At 47.1% G+C, this 23,038-nt stretch overlaps 9 protein-coding genes and 1 non-coding gene across 10 annotated transcripts; 6 read left to right on the forward strand and 4 right to left on the reverse strand.

Moving 5' to 3' along the window:
* Positions 1 to 1,617: 1,617 nt before the first annotated feature.
* On the forward strand, positions 1,618 to 2,919 carry ARB_04149 (uncharacterized protein; the record flags this gene model as incomplete). The annotated part of the gene is made up of 3 exons (XM_003017225.1): positions 1,618 to 2,413; positions 2,510 to 2,770; positions 2,831 to 2,919. 3 exons carry the CDS (start codon positions 1,618 to 1,620, stop codon positions 2,917 to 2,919), a joined length of 1,146 nt encoding a protein of 381 aa, XP_003017271.1.
* A 3,868-nt stretch (positions 2,920 to 6,787) lies between these two features.
* On the reverse strand, positions 6,788 to 7,201 carry ARB_04150 (uncharacterized protein; the record flags this gene model as incomplete). The annotated part of the gene is made up of 1 exon (XM_003017226.1): positions 6,788 to 7,201. The coding sequence occupies one exon, from the start codon at positions 7,199 to 7,201 to the stop codon at positions 6,788 to 6,790; it is 414 nt and encodes a 137-aa protein (XP_003017272.1).
* A 1,150-nt stretch (positions 7,202 to 8,351) lies between these two features.
* Positions 8,352 to 10,299, forward strand: ARB_04151 (uncharacterized protein; the record flags this gene model as incomplete). The annotated part of the gene is made up of 2 exons (XM_003017227.1): positions 8,352 to 8,495; positions 8,638 to 10,299. 2 exons carry the CDS (start codon positions 8,352 to 8,354, stop codon positions 10,297 to 10,299), a joined length of 1,806 nt encoding a protein of 601 aa, XP_003017273.1.
* Positions 10,300 to 10,635: 336 nt separating this feature from the next.
* ARB_04152 (uncharacterized protein) lies at positions 10,636 to 12,298 on the reverse strand (the record flags this gene model as incomplete). The annotated part of the gene is made up of 4 exons (XM_003017228.1): positions 10,636 to 11,118; positions 11,172 to 11,402; positions 11,471 to 12,042; positions 12,145 to 12,298. The coding sequence occupies 4 exons, from the start codon at positions 12,296 to 12,298 to the stop codon at positions 10,636 to 10,638; spliced, it is 1,440 nt and encodes a 479-aa protein (XP_003017274.1).
* Positions 12,299 to 12,719: 421 nt separating this feature from the next.
* On the forward strand, positions 12,720 to 14,115 carry ARB_04153 (uncharacterized protein; the record flags this gene model as incomplete). Its single annotated transcript, XM_003017229.1, has 3 exons — positions 12,720 to 13,071; positions 13,161 to 13,865; positions 13,976 to 14,115. 3 exons carry the CDS (start codon positions 12,720 to 12,722, stop codon positions 14,113 to 14,115), a joined length of 1,197 nt encoding a protein of 398 aa, XP_003017275.1.
* A 34-nt stretch (positions 14,116 to 14,149) lies between these two features.
* Positions 14,150 to 14,221, forward strand: ARB_04154. The gene has a single exon. It is a non-coding gene; the product is annotated as a tRNA-Met (tRNA).
* Positions 14,222 to 14,530: 309 nt separating this feature from the next.
* Positions 14,531 to 16,972, reverse strand: ARB_04155 (uncharacterized protein; the record flags this gene model as incomplete). Its single annotated transcript, XM_003017230.1, has 2 exons — positions 14,531 to 15,999; positions 16,063 to 16,972. 2 exons carry the CDS (start codon positions 16,970 to 16,972, stop codon positions 14,531 to 14,533), a joined length of 2,379 nt encoding a protein of 792 aa, XP_003017276.1.
* Positions 16,973 to 17,931: 959 nt separating this feature from the next.
* Positions 17,932 to 19,325, forward strand: ARB_04156 (uncharacterized protein; the record flags this gene model as incomplete). The annotated part of the gene is made up of 2 exons (XM_003017231.1): positions 17,932 to 18,675; positions 18,759 to 19,325. The coding sequence occupies 2 exons, from the start codon at positions 17,932 to 17,934 to the stop codon at positions 19,323 to 19,325; spliced, it is 1,311 nt and encodes a 436-aa protein (XP_003017277.1).
* Positions 19,326 to 19,405: 80 nt separating this feature from the next.
* Positions 19,406 to 20,620, reverse strand: ARB_04157 (cytochrome c mitochondrial import factor (Cyc2), putative; the record flags this gene model as incomplete). Its single annotated transcript, XM_003017232.1, has 1 exon — positions 19,406 to 20,620. One exon carries the CDS (start codon positions 20,618 to 20,620, stop codon positions 19,406 to 19,408), a length of 1,215 nt encoding a protein of 404 aa, XP_003017278.1.
* A 476-nt stretch (positions 20,621 to 21,096) lies between these two features.
* On the forward strand, positions 21,097 to 22,931 carry ARB_04158 (uncharacterized protein; the record flags this gene model as incomplete). The annotated part of the gene is made up of 2 exons (XM_003017233.1): positions 21,097 to 22,065; positions 22,122 to 22,931. The coding sequence occupies 2 exons, from the start codon at positions 21,097 to 21,099 to the stop codon at positions 22,929 to 22,931; spliced, it is 1,779 nt and encodes a 592-aa protein (XP_003017279.1).
* Positions 22,932 to 23,038: the final 107 nt, after the last annotated feature.

The raw sequence follows: 23,038 nt of genomic DNA on the forward strand, positions 1-23,038 counted from the left end.
GTCTCAGTTCCTGGTCAGCTGACCTCCCATCCTCCAGGGCTCTCACATTCCAGAAGGACCTTTAAATTAGTCTGCAAATTGCACAGAAAGCAAAATTGGCTGCTCAGTCTGGCAAGGATTGAATCGAGGAATGATCGCCGTTAAAGCCATGAGTACCAACCAATCACAGTCATCTATACCGGCAAAATCGTCAATGATAGCTTTCTCATTCATACCCTGCCAAATCGGAACCTTTTGTTCTTTTTTTTGCTCGTGGCGTAGATACCGCTTCCATACTGGATCAATGGTTGACCGCTAAACTCCTGGGCGAACCCCCTCGCGTATGTCCTGTCTTCCAGCATATTTCATGTTAGACCGATATGCAGGACGAAAGTCTGGGTCAGAGCAGATCCATTGCCTAAAAGGAAAATGATCAGAATCGGTATGGAGGTGAACTGATTAATCCAGGCCATCCAGCCGCACCATATACGGCATCTACAGAAAGAGGTCGATGGGGGATGACGGGACTTATAGCCGGTTGCATACAACGTGCCTGGGGAATTTGTTTGCCCATTAGTTTGGGTTTGGGCTACTGTGATTTGCATTATAAGCGCTCAATAGCCACCCGACTTTGCATCTTCACCTCTTTATACTTCCAACCAGCCTCGCATCATTTGTTCCACGCAATGAGTCTGCGAAATAGGGGCACTCGGCTGGTTGAAACTAAGTTTCATAAGGCTCAGGACATCTCCACATCAACAAGTCCACCAGTTCCGAAGTTGGGTAAAAAGCAATCCCAGACGGTTCATATATTACTTATTACGCCACCTCCAGACTTTTGAAAAATAATCATTTCAGCCGATGTATATACCCCGCCTCTCCAGAATCCGCTGTGAAGGATATTTCTATTATCACAGCAGCCGTTAGCTAACGACCTCTTACGACAGCCGTGTCCGCTAAGATTCTTGCTTCCTCGATCTACACTTTTTCCTCAGACATTGCTTGGTGGCCTAAACCAAGCCCACGCTCGTTTTGCCCGTTGTTGAACAGTTTCAGCTTCCCATCACCTGAATCATATTGCGTTCTTTATTAAATCCAATGCTGATATGATTCCGTTCACGATCCACCAAAGATTCGAACGTTTATGACCACGCAGACTTATGACTCTTTACTCCTTACCGATCATATTACTACAATTGCCTAATAGTTGTTTTCTTCGGCAACACTAGGACCGAAAACATTTTCTCTTTGCTTTGAAGTTGACCTCAACCTCCCTTTGGAATTCGACTGTTGTTTTTTGGTCCACTTTCCTTATCCTGGAATGTTGCAACAAGCTATCAACTTACCCTTACATTTGGCTGATTGAAATCTACACAGTCATTGCACTTCTTGAGCCAAGCGGCCCGCTTAATTACGTTGACATATCGTTGGACAGCTTCTACTCCCGTTTTACGCCGCAGTTCCGGGATAACATCACCCCAAACAATAAACGAGCAGTCCTTCGGATATATAGCAGAGCTGGCGGCGCGAACCAGAAACGTGGAATACTACGCCAGCCCGCCAATCTCACCTCCGACGCGTCGACCCTCAAATCTCGAGCCGTCGTGGGGTGGGAACACTTCAGCCCAGTTTAGGGGGATGGATGGCGGCGACGGTCATCAGAAGAAGTATGACACTTCCTATATATCCGGTCGGGTAGTTCGCGAGGCTCCTGGTGCATCCTCCGACCGATTTCGACAACCGCAACAATCAGGCCCTCTCAGGAGAACAACACTCGATAGTACTCCTCAAGATGGGGCCACCCCTCTTCCCCCTTACGGCGGATCTGAATATTTTGAATCAACGCCTTACAATACTTCACAGCTACAAAGCGGCTCAATACAGTATCAGCAAGGTTTTCACAACTCACGAAATCCCCCACAACCAACGCAACAATCTACACCGCAGGAACAGCAGCAGCGACTACAACAATATGACCACAATATTGTCTATAACATTAATCCCCATGACCAGACGCCGTCTTCGTACTACCAGCCACGGCAGTCTGCGGCCATCGAGGTTTTGGCAACCCAGTTTGGAGTTCCACAATATTTCCCTCCTGATGAATCTTCAGGAGGAGCTGGCCCTTCAGCACAATATTTAAGTCCTCAAGATCAGTCGCCTGGGTTTCCTCAACTTCCTCCAGTGAGCCGGACTGGTGTGGCAGCATCATTTGCTGAGAACATGCCTGGCTTCAATTCCACTTCTGGACCAGATCCTCAAGAACGACAAGAAGCTACTCTGCAGAGATCCTCGGGACTCGATGAAGCATACAACCGTTACCAGCAAACTTTAAAGCAAGTATTTTACGATATTAAAGCCGGCCGTCTTGCAAATGCCAGTGAATCTATGCTTGAGATGTCAGAATGGTTACTTGGAAATGCAGTGGAACTGGGTAAGCATATGACTTCTCATAAGCTCTGTCGTGCGCTCCGAGTCCCACGCAAGGCCTGAGTGTGCAAAATAATTTTGAGCTAATGACTGATTCTAGGGCTGGTTCGCGACCAAGAAGACCTTCACGCTGATCGAATTGACATGTGGAATAACTTCAATACGTGCTGGCTTGCTATTTGTCAAAAGCAGAAAGATACAACCCTGGAGATGTTCGATACAGGAGTTCGTCCCGCTGAGCTTTTAAGCGAAGCCGCTCTACAAAAGCTAGGAAGAGAATTGGTCCGACTCTGTGACAAAATGGAGCAATACGGCTTAGTTGACTACCAAATGGGGGTTTGGGAAGAAGAGATATTATGCGGTAAGTGAATATGACTTCCCGTCATTCGGTCATTCTAATCTGATTTCGTGGACAATATAGTGCTGGGACAATGTCTCGATCTCCTTGAGGGACATGAAGAAACCAGTGCATCAAACAACAGGAACAGACTTCCAACGGCTGATCATTAACTTGATCGCCCTTTAGCCCGCATCGATCATTGTCTCGTCGCGATTGGACCACGTAATATGAGAGATGGAGCAATGTGATTTGAAGCTTGCACGTCAACACAAGTTGTTTCACCAAGCTTTGTTAGTTAACGCAGACCGGAGTCATCCCGACTTGTCTCTACCCGCCCAGATTATGCAGCCTGCATGAAATTCATACCCTTCATTCTCCCCCTGGCCAAAACTTCAATCCTCAATATGTCTTCATCAGTTGACATTGGCCCCAAAAAAAATAACAAAACGAAAAAAAAAAAAAAAAAAAAAAAAAAAAAAAAAAAAAAAAAGGGAAAGAAAAGAAAAGAAAAGAAAAGAAGGTCCCGCGTTTTATTCCATTGTCTCGATCTCGCACACATTCTCTAATCCTACGACAGTTATGTGTGACGGCCGCGCTCTCCAGGTTATTTTATTACTTTGATTTTTTGAAATTCTAGGCCTCAGAGGAAAAATCAACCATTCAACGTCCTAGATTTTAGAGGGAAATAGAGTGGTCAACGGATTGGTGCATTTGGATGTTTGGATTCATTTTTATCTTGTTATTCCATTAGTGTCTTCTTTCTTGGTTCGACAACGCACGCCCTCCACCATTTACTACTATGTGACCTGTCTCGCCAAATACGTTTGAGCTCTTCCACACGGCACCAATGCTTTCAAGGATCAACTTTTGGACAACCTGTCTAGTGGGGTTTGCATTCTTTTTCATGCGGTGGAGCAGCATCAACGTCAGCATTCCTCCAGTTTGCTGTGCAATATTTCTTGGTTCTTTGCCTTTTTTTTACCACCCCTTGCGCGTTTATCGTCCTGCGGACCCCTTTTATGTGTTTTCTTTTGGATGTCTTGCTTGCATTAGTATTCCCCCCCTCAGTTGATGTTTCTCCTTTTCCTATCTGTCAATTCATCGTGACACCGACTGCCTGGTTTTCAGTTTTTACCATTTTGTCTTCTTGACCTGGGGTATGTTACGGTTTACTTGCAGTGATATAAAGATACCCATTTTGCTTTTCTTTCAAATTTATTAGATTGGGGTTACATCCTCTTCTTCCTTGCATTTCATACCTTACTCCTTACTGGTCTTGAGCGCGGTATTATTGGATGGCCGGAGTGGGACGGACTCGAAAGCTTTTTGTACAGAGTATATGTGCACAGCTAAGAGACCTCAGGGAATAGTGCTGGGTCAGAATGGTCAAATAAATGTCCATTTTCGCAGCAACGAACAGTAACAGAAAAAGAAAGCCAGGCAGAGAGCAATGCGTTTATATGCTTAACGCTTACACCCGGGCTGTTATATGTACGAAGCAGTCATTCTCAGCTATTACGTTACACAACAGGGTCTTGTTCTCTCTCACCAAACTACAGTTCCCTCTGTATCTCCTTGCGGACGTTGAGCTGCGGTTGCTTGTCTTTTCTCCGGATGACTGCATACTGAAACTAAGATTCTAGGTCTCTGGCCTTCGGTTCTGTTTACTCGGCCTTCTTGTATCTCCGGTTCCTTCGATTCAAATAATAGATATTATTTATAATTTCTTTTCTCCTCGTGCTCCTGTTTCTTCCCTCTGATTGTACATGCGTGCTTTGAAACGTTGGCCTTGTTTCCAACGCCACCTATCCACATAACTATTTAATCGGTCTCCTTACCCGTCCAATTTAACTCCTGCTGTCAAGTTTATGCATGTTTGTTTTGTTTAATTTTATCCGACCTTGATTTCCAACCTCCTTCGTATTTAGTGATGCAAATACACAACCATCTTATTGCCTGCCAGAACTAAAATAACTGAAGCGGAGTGAGACAAAGAAGCTAACGACGAGGAGACAGAAATTCCGAATCTCATCTCCACCTTAGATTCCTGTATAATTTCGAGCTGGAAGGTATCACTCTCTGATCCAAGACTAGTGGGCAATAGAGGAAACCCCCGGATCTTCACGCCTCTTGGTGGTACTTTGCGCTGCACGGGGGCTATTCCGAGCCAGTTCTTGGGTGTATACTTATATCATTATAATCAGTCTGAGGCATTTTCGAGCTGGAAGCGATGCTTGGCTCCAAGTTGTCCAGCGTTAGGCTTTTTAGGATCATACACGACCCTGGAGTGACAACCACCCTTTCATGTTTCAGGGGCAGAGTCTAAACGACAGTTGGGTTGCATGAACTTAGAAGTGGGAAAAAAGAGAAGCAAATACCTCTTTCATCTTCAAGCAGGCCATGTCCTCCTCCCCTCAAGCTTTGAAAATTTATGTATCATGGAGCAGGATGGGGCGTGGCGGGGACGAGATGGACTGCCGATAAGGGCGGCCTCTATCTTCCGTGCTGGGCTCATTTCGCCACCCTGGTAAGTGAGTTGATCAATATTAACAACCATGTCCATGTCATTTCTTCGTGGTATATCCTAGTTCAAACCTCTGATAGGCCAGGAAAGAACCTGCTGGAAATTGCACGGCTCAAGGAAGGATGAGAGAAAAAATATAATCGAATTTGAGGCGTGGCCATTGCCCTTAAACTTTGAAAATAAGATGGTATCGCCGCAAGGAGTGGCTTTGGAGCTGGAGCATATCCGACGGATCATTTCTGGCGGCTTGATGCTTGTTGTAAGCGAGCGTCGAAGGGCAAGGAAGCTCTTTGAGCCTCTCGATCCCCACTGCCATGCAAGTAAGGGCATTAGCTTGCATAACAAAAGTGTAATCTAGGGCGCGGGAATGGAACATGCGCCGTTTGGCTGATGGAATTGTGCATATTAATCTTGCTTGTCAATGCTGCATGCTCAGCGATATGGCCATGGGTACCTTCCAGTATCATCGACATTTCAAGCGGTGTAGAGAAAGTTTTAGTCATGCAGATGAGATAAAAGAGGCCCCCGCCGAGTCGAGAAGCTAGGGCCTGCTGGCAAAATGGTTTGGTGGGAGAAGGAATAATCTTAATCATTGTGGTATATTTAGCAGAAACCAGCCTTCTACCCTAGGATGTCCAGGCCCCGAATATCCAAGTTAGATTAAACCGCGAAATTGGGCTACCAAATCCCGAACCTCGCACAAGGGCTATTCCGTACCTCACCCGTCCGACAGTAATGGGTTCCTTGTGCGCCTTGGTTGGTAAGGGATGCGTAGCAGTAATATCGCTTGCATCTGCATATTGAGTCAGGGGTATTTGGGGGTTACCAGGCAGAAGTGAAGCATAGCTAAACTCTCCAAGTGATTGGTGACCCAGCCCTGCTACCCTTTGTGATACGTTGACCGTTCGGTAATGGAGGGCGAGGAGGGAAAAAAAAATCCCCGTGAGTATGAAATATCAAATATCAAGAGATCAAGATAAAGGTGTGGAGAGGCAGAACTTAACCAATATCGTGGCAATTAAAAATGTCTTAACAATCATAGATTATGTAGAACAACCTTAGAGCAAAAGAATAATAGAAGAATACTCACCATTTCAGTGATATAACAGGTGAATATCAATGGCCGATAACTAGGCGTTGAATTGCCCACTCATTAAATATGCTTGTATTCTGACATCATTATTCCGCCCCATGAAATATAGGGCTGCGTACTCCAGTTATTGATATTGAAACCCTTAAGTACAATGTCCACGGTGTGAGTTAAGTTTGAATATAAGGTGGTGTTGGCCACCTGTCCAGCGTGGTTCCAGTTGGATAGAGACGCAATAAAACATCTATAATGAAGTTGGTAGGCATCGTAGTCATCATCGCATGAGGTGAGCGAACGCCGACTGTATCAGAAGACTGCTTCGTGAAAAGCAGGGTGGCGCTGCCCAAGCTCTTCAGGAATAGTCGTGAATGAACGTCAATAACAGAAAGTACGAGGAAGGGCGTAATCAAAATTGATCTACCAATTAGTTAGTTGATAATAGCATTAGAATAACGCTTCTCCGAGTGAGGTGAGAAAGGAGAGGAAGGGGAATTATAGACATACCCAAAGTCATACTCATGCTGATGTCGGTGTTCTCAACCATCCTTGTAAACTCTTCAAAGCTTATTTTCCCATCACCATCCTGATCGGCTTCCATAATGGTCTTATCCACTATCTGCTGGAGCTGGTTGTCCTTCAAGTTGCTGCCAACCATCATTTTCAAAACAATAAACAGCTCCCCGTTTGATATGTACCCATCACGGTCGATATCATATACTTTAAAGGCAAATCGAAGCTTCTCCTCTTTGTTACCTTTCGAACTGAAGGCCGATAACCCGGAAACGAATTCTTGGAAATCTACGTCACCGCCGCCATCTTCGTCGAAAATTGCGATCATTCTAATTTCCTCATTGCCATGGTCACAAACCAATTAGCCCATTTGTTCGAGATCCAGGGAGCATACATACATTGGGCGCGGGGTAAACATTCTCTTTTAGGGGGAGTAGACAAATATTGCAAGCCATGGATACATACCGAGTAGCCAATGGATTGGAAGACACCTGGGGGAGAGAAAGAAATTCATCTCTTTCGATCGTACCAGAATTGTCCTATTGAGAATCAAACAAAGATAGTGTTAGGTAGGAATTCGCGTGGTCTATCCGCATGTATGGCGCCGTCCAGGATAGTTCTTCCTCAACCAAAAGATATGAGTGGCTCTAGTCCTTAACTCACTTTATCTAGCTTCATAAAGCGTTTCCGTAACCTGTCAACCTCATCTCGATCAACTACCCAGTATATGTTAGCATTTGGTTGCAGTTGTCCGGTAACTTATGACGCGCATAAACATACAGTTAGACGCAGACACGATCTTGTCCAAGACCTGGGTGCCAGACGAATCCATTACAGGCTCCGAAGACGAGTTCTCAGAAGCCATAATCGTGACGAGAAGCTCGAAATTAGGAGGGGGTAGGAGCAAGCAAGCAAAAGTCTCGTTCACTCCAAAGGCCAACTTTGTAGATCAGTAGCGTTTTCTTGAAGAAAACCGGTGTATCAATTCACTGTTATATATCGGAGTAGGCTGGCGACGCTATTATGTTGGCTGGCGGGAGTGATGGACGTGGTGGTGGTGGTGGTTGGCAGCGCGGTTGGATGTGCCTGCAAGTGACGTTTTCTCTTTTTGGGCGATTTCAGGATGACCGCGCTAGACCAAATCGGGCATGCCAGCGTCACCGAAGATTTTGATATTGGGAGAGGTTGCGCTAGCCGTATTAGGAAGCATTGGAGGCCCATGCGCTGGCCCAGACTACCAAACAGCGCCCAAACAGCCCGATTTGTAGCGTCATGGACAACGTCAACTCATCAAAACACCGCCTTGCCACCATATTCCCGACGGCGCTATCTCGACCCTACGACGCTCGATTTACACAACAGAACCCTCATTTTACTGCTCATGAATAGCTCTATCGCTTGATACCTGTTTTGGGCCACCACATGCCCATGAGAGGGCCTATTTTCGCTATCCGAGAGTCATGTCACGGCTTGGGGGGATGATGAGGGCTACGCGTCCGAAAAAGCTCACCCCCAAGCAGCCGATACCGATATTTCGAGAGGATCAGATTGATCTTACCGAAGATGATCCGCAAACTACACTACAGTCTATCGAAACCGGCGTTGAGAAAGCTGAAGAAACTGTAAGTCTCCCTGTGATCAAAATTTTCAAGGGGTTGCCTGGGAGACGTCACGTGATGATATAGGGGGCAAACACCACCTATACACTATACGCTGGGGTTTGAACATGTAGAAGAACCTGGCTAACCTGGGTCTTATGACTAGGAATTCCATTTGCAAGCTGCAATAAATGCCACTGCGTTTGGAAATGCAGCCCAGACACATATCCCGACACCCGAAACTGTCCAGAGCTCAGTCCAGTATGACACGCTCTACAGGCCTGTATTTTCGCAGCCGGCGACGTATATCCGATTCTCGTCGACCGTAGAAGACTGCAGTGGGTGCGGGTATAATCTTGTTGAGGAGGATGATGTCGCTTTGAAGATAATGAACCAGAAGCGGGACGCCTCAACACAATGTACAGAGGACCAATTCGAGGAGGTGATGAGCTTCTTCGAAGAGACAGCACAGGCAAAACAGCCATTTGCTGCTGTCGATAATCCACCTGTAGTATCATACCCGGAAATGGAGGAATGTTTCGATGGCATGATACATGAAAAGTTAAGGCCCTTTGTAAGAGATATATATGAGAGTTGGAAATCGCGGCGGACAGCTTCAGGGAATCGGCCCTTGCAGCCAACTTTAAAGGTAAGTCGTCCCGCTCAAGCATGCCGTGAAACATTCGCTGACATCCTTTTGCAGTTTGAGACCGGGCAAGACACTGATGATGGTGATCCATATGTTTGCTTCCGTCGTAGAGAAGTCCGACTGGCTCGGAAAACGCGAGGCCGGGATGCACAGAGTGCTGAGAAGCTCAGACGCCTGAGAAAAGAGCTAGAAGATGCCCGGACTCTAATAGCCATGGTCCAGCAACGTGAACTTGGACGAAAGGAAGTGTTCGCAGCTGAAAGGCAGCTGTTCATGCAGCGCTGTGAGGTAAAGGAGATGAAGCGGAAACTTGGTATCAAGGACGATGATGAAGATCTCATCAATCAGAAGGTAAAGCCCACAACTGATGTGCTCGGGTTTTGTTTCAGCATAACTGACTCGGACGTTCAGCCAAAGAAGAAACCCACAGAAGTTCCTGTTATCCAGCGGCCAAATGTTCCGCAGTTGCGTGTGCCTTCACGCAGCACTGGCCAGCTTGGCGAAGATCTGCAATTGCTTGAAGATGTTCAAGCAGATAAGGAAAACGATATTCTGCGAGAAATCAAGCAGAACGTTGCAAAACATGCCAAGTGGAACGAGGGTTATGTAGACATCACTCGAGCACCACTTACCCCAACCACACCACAAGGATTCGAGGCTGAGTTCAGGCCGGCAATAACGCATGAGTACTTACCCACACCCCCTACTTCTGAGACCTCTGAACGCATGCGGGACATTCACAGTGGCCCATCGCTGGAAACTCAGTGGTCAGCGCTTCGGCAGTCTAGTCCATCGGAAGATGATTCATGTAGGCCCACGCCATCGTTCCGCCGGCGTGTAGGCCGTGGTGGTCGTGTTCTCATCGACCGCAGAAACCTTGCACTCCGTAATAAGGATGGCGTGGATCCTATTAAGCTCGACCGGTTCAAGTATGATCGTGACGATGATGACATGGATATCGTTTATGAGAAAGACGAGTTCGATATCCAAATCATGCAACATCGCGCGTATCTGTCGGCCAAGGCGAGGGACCAAGCCATAACCCAGGCTCAGCTACAAGCCCAACAACAGGCCCACGGTCAGCAAGTTCCCAATGGTCGGCGGTTGCCTGGTGCACCTCCTACGCCCAGTCATAATAATGTCAATCCCAACTCATCAAATATAGCACAGAAAGCTTAACAGACTGTGTTAATTGCCCACTCACCTTAATCACCCCTTTTTGTCACCTCGGCATCTTATATGCTGCATCCACACTCCTCCACGCTCCATGATTTATACACAGGCACTTCTGTTTCCCCACCATGGCACTTCCTCTTCATTTTAAGAGCTTCGCAACAGACCAGGCTGAACTGGACGTCATGCTCTTTGTTCGTTGTGTACATATAAGAATCTTCTGGGAGGCGAGCTATTATATCAGCGAAAAAACCAATGAACCAAGGACAAAAAAATTCGAAAACTTTATCCTTTGGATTTCCATATTTCAATTCTGAAACTGCGTATAGTGATGTAGTTCGCTCAAAGTTGTCGTTGTCTCTTGGAGTTCTTCTCATCATCCGTCATTGGGCGCTTCGTTGATCCGTTCTGGTCAGACTGCATCAAGTGGGTATCTAGTAGGCTCAAAATTTGAGTGAGAATTTCCTTTTCTCCCTTCCTTACCTGTACTGCCATTTTCTTGCGGTTAAGAATTGAGTCATTGATATATCCGTTTTGTTGCTCAAGGCATTTAAGTATACTTTCATCTTCCTGGACGGACGTTGGGTATTCGCTTTGGCGAAGAGTCACCAAAGTCCGTAACAGGGATGCTTCTGAAGCTGAAAACTCGGGCTTAGGAGCCTTGTTTCTTGCTCCGAGTCGATTTAAATCCTCTAAAGGCAGAGTTAAGGCCCGAAGCAGAACAAGGAAATCCTCTGGTATTGCGTCCTCTAAGGTTCCATTCCGTGGTATCCTAGGTATATTGTATCCCTCCTCAAGCATGTCGAGGTTGTCCAGGAGCTCAAGCTATGAGAAAAGTCAGCATGCAATGGAGATAATATCTGGTCTTATCCACCTACCCGGGGGTTAGTAGGGCTAGGCTCGCCATCAGGTAAACCAGCAACTTTACAAATAGCATCCAACGAAAATTCAACGACGTCGTATTGGGCGTAATTATCGGTGACATAGCCGTATCGTCGAAGAAGATCCGCCCTTGGGAGTTCACCATAATCATTGAAGATCTCCTCCCCTGAGTGTATATTTTTGATAGCCTTCATCACAAATGAACCTTCCTCCTGGAAAAGACGTGCCTATAAATTAACAAGGGAATAAAATTAGTATAGAACAGGTGTGGATGATTGAAGATACTCAGTCTTACATTGTTCCTCTGTGCATCTGCATTGAATATATCTGCTAGAGGAACCATGCCTTTGGCTGGCTCGTCCTCATCATCCGTCATATAGCCATCTTCCGCCGTGTCCTCATCTGCCTCGTCGGTCTTCTCTATATCAAAGGCATATGCCATGATTATGCTACCCATACGATGGGCAAGGCAAAGTAAGGCATTCTGACTATCAGGTGAGTTGAGTGGAGGCATATTAGGTCTGGGCGGGAAATAGCGAGAGTTGGCCTGTATCAGAGGAACCACTTTTTGCAAGATGGTGTCATCTGCCACAGCCTTACCAATCTTTCCAACCACAGCACTGCCTTGGAGTTCTGATAGTTGCTCATCTGTCCAGAACATCAACGTGTCAAAACTCGAGGGAAGGATACGGAAGTAAGGATACCACTTCGATTGTTCGCCTTGGTAGTACTCGTAGATCATGGTTATGATTAACGAAAGCCAAGGCCCGAGCTGCTTGTCGTCCAGTCCCAGGACGCTCCTTGCCTCTGAGTTTTGTACGCTGAGGATCAAGTCATTGGGAATGACAAAGAGTTCCTCATCTTCGGCTATGTCCCGCGAGGCGCCTAGTTGTCAGACGTCAGCAAAACAAACGGGTCTTCTGGCCTTGTGTGGAATTACCTGCAAACAATGTGGATTAGATCACTTACAGATACCTCTCCCAGCCCCGGTAGATCTCAAATCAGCGATATGTATACCGGGATGCATTTTGAAATGAGGGCTGCTCCGCTTCAGCCAGAGCAAGAAGTCATCTGACAGCTGGTTGAACTGGTCATTGCCTGACAAGTCCATCGGGCTAGACATGCTGCAAAAGGGCAGACTGACAAGGTGGGAACAGACAAGAACAAAACAATGACTTCACCACCTTGCTCCTTTATCCTCAGAAGTAGGCAGTGTCTCAACACAGGCCCGGATGTCAGTCTGTTTGTCGTCCAGGCAGATGGTGGGTGTGTGAACAATATGTCGGGTCTGTGCTTGCCGGATAAACTTCCGGATAAACTTCCCCCCATCGGGTGCCGTTCTACCTATTACTAATAAACCTTATATTAGTCACGTGGCTACAGCCTATCGATAAGTTCGATTTCCTCGTTCCGCGCGTGTAAAAACCTACATAGCCCTATGTTCTGGCACTTCATCAAGGGGCGATCTAGAAAGGTGTGCGCTTTGAAAGAGAGTGCAATATCTGATTACGGTCCAACAAGAAAGAGACAAAAGCGAAGCTACTATGATTGCCATCGGCCTAGAAGGCTCGGCAAACAAGCTGGGTGTCGGGGTTATACTTCACCCGGATGATGGTGGCACTCCCCAGGTACTCTCCAATGTTCGGCATACATATGTATCCCCGCCAGGCGAAGGGTTTTTACCAAAGGATACTGCTAGACATCATCGCCAGTGGATTGTAAGCCTGGTTAAAAAAGCCCTGATAGATGCTAAAATTGGCGTGGCCGATGTCGATTGCATATGTTATACTAAAGGCCCAGGGATGGGTGCTCCTCTACAATGCGTTGCACTGGCCGCGAGAATGTTAAGTTTACTGTGGGAGAAGGAGCTCGTAGGCGTTAATCATTGTGTCGGCCGTACGTATTACTTGTCCTTTTTCTCCCTTCTTTCCTTCACTTTCCTCGACATTCGGCATGGACAACGGGTGCTAACGTTCGAGTTGCAGATATTGAGATGGGTCGCTACATAACCGGCGCAACAAATCCCATTGTTTTATACGTCTCCGGAGGAAATACCCAAGTGATTGCTTATAGTTCGCAACGATATAGAATATTTGGCGAAACTTTAGACATAGCTGTAGGAAATTGTCTTGATCGCTTCGCTCGAACGTTACACATTTCCAACGACCCCGCTCCAGGATATAACATTGAACAGCTGGCCAAGAAAGGAAAAAAGCTCGTTGAAATTCCCTATGCTGTCAAAGGAATGGACTGCTCTTTCTCGGGTATATTGGCCACAGTGGACGCCTTGGTTGCCTCGTATGGGCTGGGCGGCGAGGAGCAAGCGAAGAAGGATGCAGCTGAAGTGGCTCGACGTGCAAAAGTCGAAACTATCGACTCACTCAAAGATGATGACGGAGTAGTTACTCGCGCAGATTTGTGTTTTTCTCTTCAAGAGACAGTGTTTGCTATGCTGGTGGAAATCACGGAGCGTGCTATGGCGCATGTAGGCTCCAAGGAGGTACTAATAGTGGGTGGGGTCGGTTGCAACGAGCGTCTTCAAGAGATGATGGGAATCATGGCCCGAGATAGAGGCGGAAGCGTTTATGCTACCGATGAGCGATTCTGCATTGACAATGGGATCATGATAGCGCAGGCTGGGCTCCTGGCCTACAAGACAGGCTTCCATACACCGTTGGAAGAGTCCACATGTACGCAAAGATTTAGGACAGACGAAGTCTTTGTGAAATGGAGAGAATAATGTAATGGACAGAAAATAATACTATTTATTCCAGCATAAGTAAGATATTAAGGTGCATAGCGTCTTCCACAAGCATCTCCGCCTGGTTTAGCCTCCTCTTCATCGCAGCTTTTGTATACAACTCGAGGATCATCCTGGCTGAAGTGCGGGAGTGGGCCACACTATTCCAGATCAAGGTAAACCTTGTCAGTAAGGCTTAACTAGCACGAAGGCTTGTCCCACCACATCAAGTTAAGCATGTTGGCGCAGCGGAAGCGCGCCGGGCTCATAACCCGGAGGACCTTGGATCGAAACCAAGACATGCTAGAAAAAATTTTTTTTTTGTTTTTTATTTCCCTTAACGACACTTCTTCCATGCTGTCTGGGATGTACTGTGCACATATGGGCTTATTTATTTTCCTACGAAAATGCTAGTAATAAGTGGAATAGTTGTGCAGGAAGCGAATTAATATCATTCAAGTATCTAACCGTATAATTGAAAGGATCTAAAATTCAAATGACAAGCGCCAATGTAAGTGCTTACATCCGTTTTTCTATATCCAAAGAGAAACAAAAGGGAGGGAACTATATCATAGTATACATCAAAGATAATGAAAAATCTGTACAAAGTACGCCCTAAGACGAGGCAGAAATGGAGTTCTTCACCCATTTCTCTAAACCTCCAAGAGCGATGATCTCTTGTACGTTCGGAGGAAGCTCCCCAACCTTCTGCGTCCATTTCTGGCCATCAGGGCCTTCTTTAACTTCAATTTGGCTTCGTCGTACATCCCAGGTTAAAGTCCAGCCGGTTCGTCGAGTTGCCTGCTTGCCTTGCCCTGAAAACGTCTCACGTAGCCTGCTGACGAGGCGAGGGACTTCTAATCCCATGAGGGCGTTGTTGATGCTATTCCTGGAGAAAATATTGCCGAAGCTGCCTGCAACCACAAGCGGGATATTACGGGCGAGAATAGCAGTGGCAGCTTGCTCGCGGGAGCTTCCACAACCAAAGTTGTAACCAGTCACGAGAATATCTCCAGCTTTTGATACCTTAGAGAACTCGGTATCGTAGTTGGACATGCAGTACTCGCCCATCTGCTCAACCGTGACGTTGTCTTGGTATGTGTATTTTCCAGGGTAAATGCCATCTGTGTTGATGTTGTCACTATCACAGAAGATGATTTCCCCTGAGACACGTTCAGGGAAACCTGGGTATACCTCGGTCAGGCCAGTGGAGGTTTCTTCTGGCTGTCCTTGTGGTTCTTCAGCGCCAAATGACTTTTCGGCATCAAGAAGCATGGTATCTAGCTGTCCAATTACCTTTTCAAGAGCCTGTTCGGCTGTCAAGAGGTCGTCGTCCTTAATACCCTCGCCTTCTCCACGGACAACTCCGTTCCAGCCTTCGGGTTTTTCGTACCATCCTGGTCCACTTAACTTCCCATTCAGGGCACTAGCAGCAACGACCTCAGGGCTACCAAGGTAGGCTTTTGCTTCTGTGCTACCCATTCGGCCCTTAAAGTTACGGTTTGATGCACTAATACCAACTTCCCCGGGCTCCAACAAGCCGGTTCCAAGGCCAATGCATGGTCCACAACCAGCAGGCAAGGGTTCTGCACCGGCCTCGAGAAGAGTCTGCCAGTCACCCGCTTCTTCCGCCGCGCGTTGTTCTGGAATTGATGCAGCTGCAATGTAAAATTTAACACCATCCGCAATCTTTGGAACTTTACCATCGTTCTTCTCCGCTACTTCCTTGAAAACCTTCGCAGCAGCTGCAATATCCGAAGCTCTCGAGTTTGTGCAGGATACCAGATATGCTTTGTCGACTTTGATATTTTGAGCCTCGAGTTCATCCAAGGGTGTTGCTACCTTGACGGAGTTTGGCCCTGAGACATACGGGGTAAGGGTGGATAGATCGAGATGGAGCTGCTTGGCATACTTAGCCCCCTTATCCGCTACTAAAGGCTGCTCGAACATCTCTTCTAGGAGTTCATGGTTAAATCTAGTGGCGGCTGTGCTAGGGAGATCCGGAACAGTTGACCCCCACATGGCTGCAGTAGTCGCCTTTGCTCGTAACCATCCCTTTAGCATAGAGTCAACAGGAAATAGACCTACATAGAATTAGTTTTATACCCAGTTACGTCAATTTAATACGTAGAAAGGATGAATCTTACCGCTAAGAGCTCCGAATTCCGTAGTCATGTTCGCTATCGTCAGTCTATCATCGATCTCCAAGCTGCGCATGGTCTCTTCTGACCCAGTAAACTCAATGGCGTGATTAAGAACTTCGTCATTGTTAAACAATCCGCAGAGTGCCACTATGACATCCTTTCCAGTAACGCCTTTGGGCAAGACTCCAGTAAAGTTCACCCTTGCAACCGGAGGCACCTGCCACCAGGTCTTTCCAGTGGCCCAGATACTGGCTGCATCAGTTCTTACCACTGGTGTCCCTAGGCATCCTACTCCTCCGTACATATTCGAATGGCTGTCAGAAGCTACCACCAAGGTCCCTGGCCAAGCATAACCCTCCTCGACCATGATTTGATGCCCAATGCCTCTTCCAGCAGGGTAGAAATCAACGCCATGTTTTTTTGCAAACTGTTCAATTTGCTCGTATTTCTGTAGGTTCTTTTCTGATTTGTTTTGCACATCGTGGTCCAGGGTCATCACAATCTGGTTCGAGTCTTTCAGCTTGGACGCTCCAATGGACATGAATTTCAACGCAACAGGCCAGCTGTTATCGTGTGTCATTATGCGGTGCGGCGATATGGTAACATAGTCCCCTGATCGGACAAACTTGCCCTCTGCCAGGCCGACAGAATATTTCTGGACAATCTTCTCGGTCAGGGTTTGGGGAACGAGGGTATTCGATTTGATCGCGGAGTGGATTGCGGCGTAGGAAGGGTCTTGAAGTTGCGAATGGAATACATCAGCCGATGAGAGCCTAGCCGATACAGAGAATTGCCTGTGTGCTAATAATGGCCTTGAAAAGCACTGCAGCCGACGACTCTGCGCTCTCGCACTTGGAAACGCAAACGCCCTCCTGGCGTTCGCCATGGCTCTTCGCGATATCACACCAGCCATCATGTAGCAGTCTCTTCGTTTAATCAGAGCTCTTCCGTCCGAGAGCCCTCTCCGGCTGTCCTGCTTGCTCCCTCGCTCTCGCTGTCTTTCGTTTCTCGCTGTCCTCTGCTGGTTTTCTTATCGAATGAAAAAGCAGCAAATTGAAATCTGAGGCTCAAAGGATGCAAACTCGGCAAACAAGCTTTTTCCGGCAATTCTTTCAGCCGAACTCGTCCTTATGTAATCAGCCGGATTTTTCGGCATTTTGGCATTAAAGTGGAGGAGGGAAAAAGCGACTTCACGGCCTGATCTTTCTCGATCTCTCTGTTTCTTCGCATTGTGAGGCTGTACGGCGAATTCAGTAACTGTCTACCAGGGGCAAAACTTGCCACAGCCCTACGGAGTAGCAGTGGGACAATTGTCAAATCGGAGAAATAGCGAGATCCCTGCGCAACATCCTGGCTGCTTCGATGCAAGGTTGGAGCTGCTCAAATGAGCGCACGAAATGGGAGATTGTTTCTGGGCATCAACTAATGCCGATGAGTCTCCCTTCATTGCGAGGACTCTTTTTTACTTTAAAGGACACAGTTCGCAGTTTCTATTGGTGACTAAACGTAGATATTTGCCGTCTATAATCACTAGCTGATAAAGAGCCATTAATTTGCAAGGAGCGGCCGGCCGCCTGCACATGAAAAAAAGGACCTTGGAGGAACTGGATAAATGATGAAGAGTAGCAGGAGAGGACCATGGCGATAGACTCTTGTCCAACTACCAAGGCCCAACGGCCGTATGACCAATCATCATCTGGTCACTATCGACCGTGAATCGCATAGATACATAGATAGGTATAAGAAGCCCCGCTAGATAACTAATGATGGATGTTGGGTTTAGAATTGCACCATCCCACCTTGCATTTAAAAGGCCTCTTAGAGTCATCATTCCCAACTACCAACTTGCAACAGTAAACAAACACCTCTGAAATGCCTTCTCGATCAGAAATCGCCTACTTTGGCGCCGGCCCTGCTCCTCTACCCACCGCGGTTGTCGAGGCTGGTGCAAAAGCCTTCGTCAACTATAATGAGAGCGGGCTGGGCCTAGGAGAAATCTCCCATCGATCTCCCGCCGCCAACCAAATCCTCGCAGATACCAAAGCGAACCTAACTACCCTGCTCGAAATACCAGAGAACTACGAGATACTGTTCCTCCAAGGTGGTGGAACCGGCGAGTTCAGCGCAATTGTTCAAAATCTGGTCAGCGTCTGGATTGAGAGAAGAAGACGCAAGCTTGCGACTCGGTTTGGCGACGATGAGGCCAAGATTGTTGCTGAATTGAAGAAGCAGGTCGATGAAGAACTGAAATTGGACTATGTTGTCACCGGATCGTGGTCCTCAAAGGCGGCACAGGAGGGAAAGAGGCTGGTCGGGGAGAAATTTGTCAATGTTGCTGTTGATGCTAAAGAAGCGAATGGAGGGAAATTTGGAAAAATACCCGCCGAAGAGGAATGGAAGCTTACGAAAACGAAGGCAGAGGGAGGAAAAAGTGCGCCTGCATTGGTTTACTTCTGTGATAACGAGACAGTGGATGGAGTTGAATTCCCAGCTTTCCCAAAATCTCTGGAGAATCCGCCGGGCGTGAGTGAGGAAGACGAACGTCTGGTTGTGGCTGACATGAGCTCTAACTTCCTCAGCCGGAAGATAGATGTCAAGAAATATGCTGTCATATTTGTAAGTGACCATATATCCTCTCTATTGTCTAAAAAATACAAAATGGCCTGCACCAATGCTAACATACAACTATCCGTCTATAGGGAGGAGCTCAGAAAAACATTGGTGTTACGGGTATTGCGTTGGTCATTGTCCGAAAGGACCTTCTACCCCCTCATACAGCCACGCCTTCGCCGGCTTTGCTCCGTCAGCTTAATATCGGCGGCCTACCGGGACCGATCGTTTTTGACTATGCGATAACTGCCAAAAATAACTCTCTATACAACACGCTTCCGATATTCACCCTCTGGATTGCTGGTCAAGTTATTGCCGGCCTTGTCCAGACTCACGGCGAAGCCCGAGTGAGTGGCCAGGAGGATATCGTAAACAAGAAGACGGCTCTTCTATATGATGCACTCGACAAGTATCCTCAGGTGTATCAGGTCGTTCCAGACAAAAGTGTTCGCAGCAGAATGAATGTTTGCTTCAGGGTCCATGGAGGTGACCCCGAGAAGGAGAAGGAATTCATTGCTGGCGCTGAGAAACGCCTACTCCAAGGGCTAAAGGGCCACAGAAGCGTCGGCGGTATGCGAGCTAGCAATTACAACGCCGTTTCACTTGGAAATGTGGAAAAGTTGGTTCAATATCTGAACGACTTTGCCAGCGCATAGTGGTTCACTAACAAATAGCTAACTGAACATCTGGTCCAAAGATTGACGGGAGTATCTGCAAGTGTTGTATAAGACTCTTTTCAGAGCTTCCATACTGACCAGCCGGAGATATTTAACTCTTTCAAAATACCTCGCAGCGGCCCTTGGACCTCCCGCCCATTATGCCACATCTTGGGCCCAGCAAGGTAGCTGACAAACCCATCAGGCCCTGATATAATGATCAGTTTCTTCTTCCTTGGGCCCACAAGTGGATGCTGTGCCCTTGAGTTTATATATTTCATAATAGAATCTTTCCCAATAAGTGATTTCTCTTCATCGACAAAGTAGTCAACAGTGAATTTCTTGGGGTAGAGGCGTTTGAGTTCGTCCAGCTGCTCAACAACGTAATTCCTCCGTTCTTCTATGTCTTCTCCCGGGTCTATTGTTTTGTTCATAGGGTACAGTTTTGACCACCAACTCCACTGAGAACCGACAGTATCACTACGGCCCCCGAGACAATCCTCTCTCCGTCGGTTTGCCCATAAGATATGTATTCTTGTTTCATCCCTTGGCCGCATGCATTTAAGGATCGTGTGAGTGCCTTGTAGAGCTGGGGCTATGCCCGTCCCTCCCACAATGAAAAGGATCTCTTGGACATCCGGGGTCAGCTCGAGTCCTAGCTGGGGCCCGCGCATCTCCACAATACTGCCAGGTTGAAGATCATGTAAGTAGCTCGATACCTCGCCGTCTTTTCGGATAAGGAATTGAAGGGACGTGTCGTTTCCTTTGTCTAGGGAGGAAAACTGCATTGAAGGAGGTAAAGGGGTGTAGTCTCGGCCAACCTGCAGCTGAGGCTGTTTGAATTGTACACTCCAAATTCCAGTTTCAAAAGCATCCTGGTAGACTTCTGCATTTATTCCTCCCTCCCTTTTCGGCCGCAGGTTAAAGATGCTGCAGGTTGACGACACCGGAGTCTTTGAAATAAGTTCGTAATTCGTGAACGTAACCGGGTCCAGGGTGGTACTAGAGGTATCTCCCTGGGAACGAGTGTATATACCAGCTCCACCAGCCGCAATAGCTACAGCAGCAGCAGTCAACCATAGCTTGCCTGACGGGCCCTTCGGTGGCTGTTGGGATGTTGTGGATGAGTTTCGAGGACGTTGATGACGATTCGCCGACAGGAATTGAGAGTTGACATTACATTGTCGCGGGATAGACGAGAACCGACACAAACGAACGGGCCGAGGAAACATGAAAAGAATAACAATAGCTATACAAAATAAAACAGACTCCTTGATATTCTTTCGTTTCAACATCTCGTTTCTCCAAACTGGCTCCTTTTTGCCGCGGTCTTCCAATAAAGATGAATCACGTGCCTTGAATTAAGGCCGCTTAGTCATAATATCATCTGGTTTATGATTGGCCAAAATTTTGATAAGGACTTCAATCTATCGATCGCTGGAAGGGGAAATCTGCTTGATCAGATCTTCAACTCCAGGTTTGTTTGCTAACGCCTGCATCCCCTTTTCAACATCCAGGTTTTTCGACGCGAGACATTATCCCCTTTCCTCGCCGACTAATTTGATGAATTAACGCAGTTTTCGCATTGTCTAGCAAGCCAGCATAGCAGCGTCTTCTACTCCAGTTACTTCCATCCTAACTATGGCCGCAAGCTCTCCACACCCCCTTTCCTCCTAGAAAATCCGCGGTATCCATTGCGGTCTTTTCTTTTACAATCCCTTCGCAAAATCGCTTTTTATTCCCTCTTTATATGGGTCGTTGAATACATACAATGAGAGACTCTCTTGAGTTGGCATCACTCGCCTCATCGGAGGACGACCTAGCACAATCCTCATCGGAATCCGGGGTTGGCTCATCACGTCGCGCTTCCCTAGAGAATGAGGATCCTATAGCAGGCGAACTATACGAACCCACACGCCCTGGCCACGGCCGATCATATTCTGTCTCTTCTGCTTTCGATTTCGGCACTACTCTTTTCCCCCTTTCTCAGACAGTCGGAGGGTATGCGCCATTAGGTGCGCCTTCAGCAGTATCCCTGGAACATGGCGGTGGTATAAGGGATGGATCACTAGAGAGGCACAAAACATTGACATACCTAAATGGATTGTCTCTGATTATCGGGTTAATAATCGGATCTGGCATCTTTTCGTCGCCTGGCCAGGTCAACAGCAATGCTGGTTCTCCAGGTGCTTCACTCATTGTATGGGTTGTTGCTGGCTTGCTTGCCTGGACAGGAGCCGCAAGCTATGCAGAACTGGGCGGAGCTATTCCACTTAACGGTGGTGCACAGGTCTATCTTTCAAAGATATTTGGCGAGCTGGCCGGCTTTCTTTTTACCTGGACTGCGGTTTTCGTTCTGAAGCCAGGGTCCAACGCAATAATATCGATTATATTCGGTGAATATATTGTTGAAGCGATAGTTGGCACAAAGGTTGACTCTGTTAATCCCTGGATCTCCAAAGCTGTCGCGTTGGCTGGCATTATCGCCGTTACTCTGCTGAATTGCATATCAACGAAAGTGGGCACCCGCGTCGGAAACCTCTTCATGTTCTTCAAATTTATTGCACTACTTGCGGTTACTATTATTGGCATTGTTGCTGCGGTCACAGGCTTGTCTTATGATGGAAACCCTAATAAGGAATGGAAGACGAAAAATTGGTTTGATGGTACCAGTACAAGTATATCCAGCTGGGCTGTGGCCTTGTACTCTGGTCTATGGGCTTTTGATGGATGGGAGAATGTACGTCGTACCACAACTTCCTTTGCTGCATCGATTTGAAGCTAACGATATAGTAGACAAACTATGTAACCGGGGAATTCAAAAACGCGGGTCGCGATCTGCCCCGTGTAATTCACACCGCCATGCCACTTATGATAATATGCTACGTACTTGCAAATATCTCCTACGTTCTGGTTCTACCAGCATCCACAATCTCCGGTACCAATACCATTGCTGTGCATTTCGGAGCAAAAGTGTTCGGTCCCATTGGAGCCGCTGCCCTTGCCCTTGTTGTATCTGGAAGCTGTATCGGGGCTCTGAATGCCTCAGTTTTTACAAGTGGTAGATTGATATATGCAGCTGGTAAAGAGGGTTACTTTCCATCTATATTTTGCAGGGTTGGGCTTAGCGAATCGTCAAATCCTATGACAGGGCGCTTACAACGTCGTTCCTTTATTAAAAAGACGATTGCGCGAATGTTCGGCGATGACATTGGTATCGGATATACCCCAATATATGCAATGACCTTTAACATGGTACTTTGCATGTGCTATATCCTTATTGGTGAATTCAAGACCCTTGTCACTTTTTACGGGGTAGCTGGTTATTCCTTTTATTTTCTCACGGTCTTGGGACTTATTGTGCTTCGAATTCGTGAGCCTCGGTTAGAGCGGCCTTATAAAACGTGGATATCGACGCCGATAATTTTCTGCTGCGTGAGTTTGTTTCTGCTCAGTCGAGCCGTGTTTGTTGAACCATTGCAAGCACTTACCGTTGTTGGCTTTTGGATTGTCGGAGTTCCTGTATATTATTGGCGAATACACCAACGAGATGGAAAGCTCCAGCTTGGAAGCTGGTGGAAATTCTGGGCAAAGTCCCGGGAATGATTAAGTGTGGATAGAATATTTTATGTGGGACGATCGTTCTGGGGAACTTTTATGGTCATGCTTACTCCCTAATGACAGGTGGCACGTTTCTATGCAATCCTCCTGAA

Source organism: Trichophyton benhamiae (assembly GCF_000151125.1).
Source record: "Trichophyton benhamiae CBS 112371 chromosome Unknown contig01293.0, whole genome shotgun sequence".
Classification (NCBI taxonomy): Eukaryota; Fungi; Ascomycota; class Eurotiomycetes; order Onygenales; family Arthrodermataceae; genus Trichophyton; species Trichophyton benhamiae.